Source organism: Eimeria necatrix, genomic scaffold (assembly GCF_000499385.1).
Source record: "Eimeria necatrix Houghton genomic scaffold, Enh_scaff2585, whole genome shotgun sequence".
NCBI classification, from domain to species: domain Eukaryota; phylum Apicomplexa; class Conoidasida; order Eucoccidiorida; family Eimeriidae; genus Eimeria; species Eimeria necatrix.
This window is the reverse complement of record NW_013653146.1, coordinates 1-2348: the sequence shown is the minus strand read 5'-3', so window position 1 is coordinate 2348 and position 2348 is coordinate 1. Positions and strand designations below refer to the sequence as shown.

Below are 2348 nucleotides of genomic sequence, written 5' to 3'. Positions count from 1 at the left end.
GGGGGGCCCCCGGGGGGGCGGGGGGCCCTGCGGGGCCCCCTGGGGGGCCCCCGGGGGGGCCCCACTCTTCGGGGGGGGCCCCGGGGGGGCCCCCAGGGGGGCCCCCAGAGGGGGCCCCAGAGGGGGCCCCAGGGGCGCCCTCAGGAAGGGCCCCAGCGGGGGCCCCAGGGAAATCCCCAGGGGGGCCCCCTGGGGGGCCCCCAGAGGGGCCCCCAGAGGGGCCCCCAGGGGGGCCCCCAGGGGGGCCCCCAGGGGGGCCCCCGAGGGGGGCCCCGGGGGGCCCCCGGGAAAGAGGTGTTCGCCACCAACTTGGGGCCTGGCGCTGGGCCATGGGGACCCAGTAGTAAGGAGTGGTGGGGTCTTGGCGGCCTATAAGGGCGAGGGGCAGCTGCTGCTGCTGCTGCTGCTGCTGCTGCTGCTGCTGCTGCTGCTGCTGGGCAGCAGCAGGCGCTGCAGGGGTGGCGAACTCGGGGGCCTGCATGGGGGAAAAGCGAGACAGCAGCTCCTTATTTGCTGCTGCTGCTTCCTGCCAAGTTAAGCTGAGGCCCTGGATGAAGGGCTGCTGCTGCGGCTGCAGCAGCACGGGACTTTCTGCTGCTGCGCTGCTGCTGAAGAGTTGCTGCTGCTCCGCCGTGTCAGTCAGCGGGTCCCACAGCAGCTGCAGCAGGTCCACGCGGGCCCCTTCCTCCAGCTCTTGCTGCTGCTGCTGCTGCTGCCGCTGCTGCCGCTGCTGCCGCTGCTGCCGCCGCCGCCGCGTCATCCGCAGCCCGCGCCGCGTCGCTGCTGCTGCTGCTGCTGCTGCTGCTGCTGCTGCTGCTGCTGCTTCCCTCGAGGACCGCTTGCTGCGCTCCAGCTCGTCAGGGGCAGCTGCGAGAAGGTCGCCTTCCTCTGTGGGGTCTTCGCTGCAGCTGCCGGGCTGCAGCAGCAGCAGCAGCAGCAGCAGCAGCAGCAGCAAGCTGCCGCGGGACCGCAGCAGCCCTTGCTGCGCGTTGCTCTGTTGCATCGGTGCAGCAGCAGAGGACAAGAAGGGGTGCAAAACTAGTGTCTGCTGCAGCTGCTGCTGCTGCTGCTGCTGCTGCTGCTGCTGCTGCTGCAGGGCCACACAAGGCAGCAGGGCTCGCAGCCTGGGATCGGGGAGCGACTCCAGGAGCTTTTGCTGCACCCGAGGGGCTCGGGTTATAGGGCCTACTAGGGTTTAGGGTTTAGGGTTTAGGGTTTAGGGTTTAGGGTTTAGGGTTTAGTGTTTAGAGGTTTGGGGAGAGTTTCGACGAATTGCGGGACTCTTCGACCATCGCTCAGGGCCTGCGCCTGGAGACAGTTGCTGCTGCAGCGGTCGCTGCCGCCGCAGCAGCAGCAGCAGCAGCAGCAGCAGCAGGATTTGTTAAGGCTTGCTGGCAGCTGCTGCTAAGGGCATAAATGCAGCAAAAGGAGGCCTAAGGCTTAAGTATGGAGCAGCAGCTGCTGCTGAGGGTTTATACGCTGGGTCCTGCTGCAGTGGGCAGCAGCCGCTCGATGCACCAGCAGCAGCTGGAGCGCTCGCAGCAGCAGCAGCAGCAGCAGCAGCAGCAGCAGCAGCAGCACTTGCTGCTAAGGAATGCAGCAAATTAATTGAAGCCCTTGATGCACACTTCAAATACTTCCAACACAAATTAAAAATAAATAAATTGAGGCCTAAAGATCCCCCAATAAGGCAGCAGCAGCGCGTGCGCGCTCAAGGAGCGGCGGCCGATCGAGCACTGGTGCTGCTGCTGCTGCTGCTGCTGCTGCTGCAGCTGCTGCTGCAGCAGCGACAGCATCTTCAGGAGGCTTTTACCTGCTGCACTCTGCATTCATTTGTGCCTAAGTGTGTGCCGAGCTGCTGCTGTTGCTGCCAGGGGCTGCGGGCTGTGGGGTGTCGGCTGGGCTTGAAGCTCCCGCTGCTGCTGCTGCTGCTGCTGCTGCTGCTGCTGCGTTTCTCGAGATCCTTTGCAGCCCCCAGTCTTATTTGACTATTTTAAAGTTAATTTATTATTTTAAAAACATTTTAAAACCTTTAAATGCCTTTCTTAAAGCCCCAGTCCTCCCAGAGGCTCCGCGTGGCGCAGCAGCGCGAGCCTGACCGGCTTGCACGTTCTCGGGTGTCTGTACACTCCAACATGCAGAACTTGAATTTCAAACAAAGACTTATAAATCATTTTATTTATTTCTTTTATTTAAATATTTATTTCTTTTATTCAAATATTTAAGCCCTTTCTAAGTATGGGAGGCCAGCTGGACAGCCTCAAACCCCAGTGTCCTCTAGCAACCTGTGCTGCTGCTGCAGCTGCTGCTGCTGCAGCTGCTGCTGCTGCAGCTGCTGCTGCTGCAGG

General features: G+C 62.4%; 1 protein-coding gene across 1 annotated transcript; it reads right to left on the bottom strand.

The window, feature by feature from the left end:
• ENH_00035310 (hypothetical protein) lies at window positions 1-1090 on the bottom strand (the record flags this gene model as incomplete). The annotated part of the gene is made up of 1 exon (XM_013580401.1): window positions 1-1090. A coding segment is annotated over one exon (1090 nt), but the record flags the coding sequence as incomplete, so codon positions are not given.
• Window positions 1091-2348: the final 1258 nt, after the last annotated feature.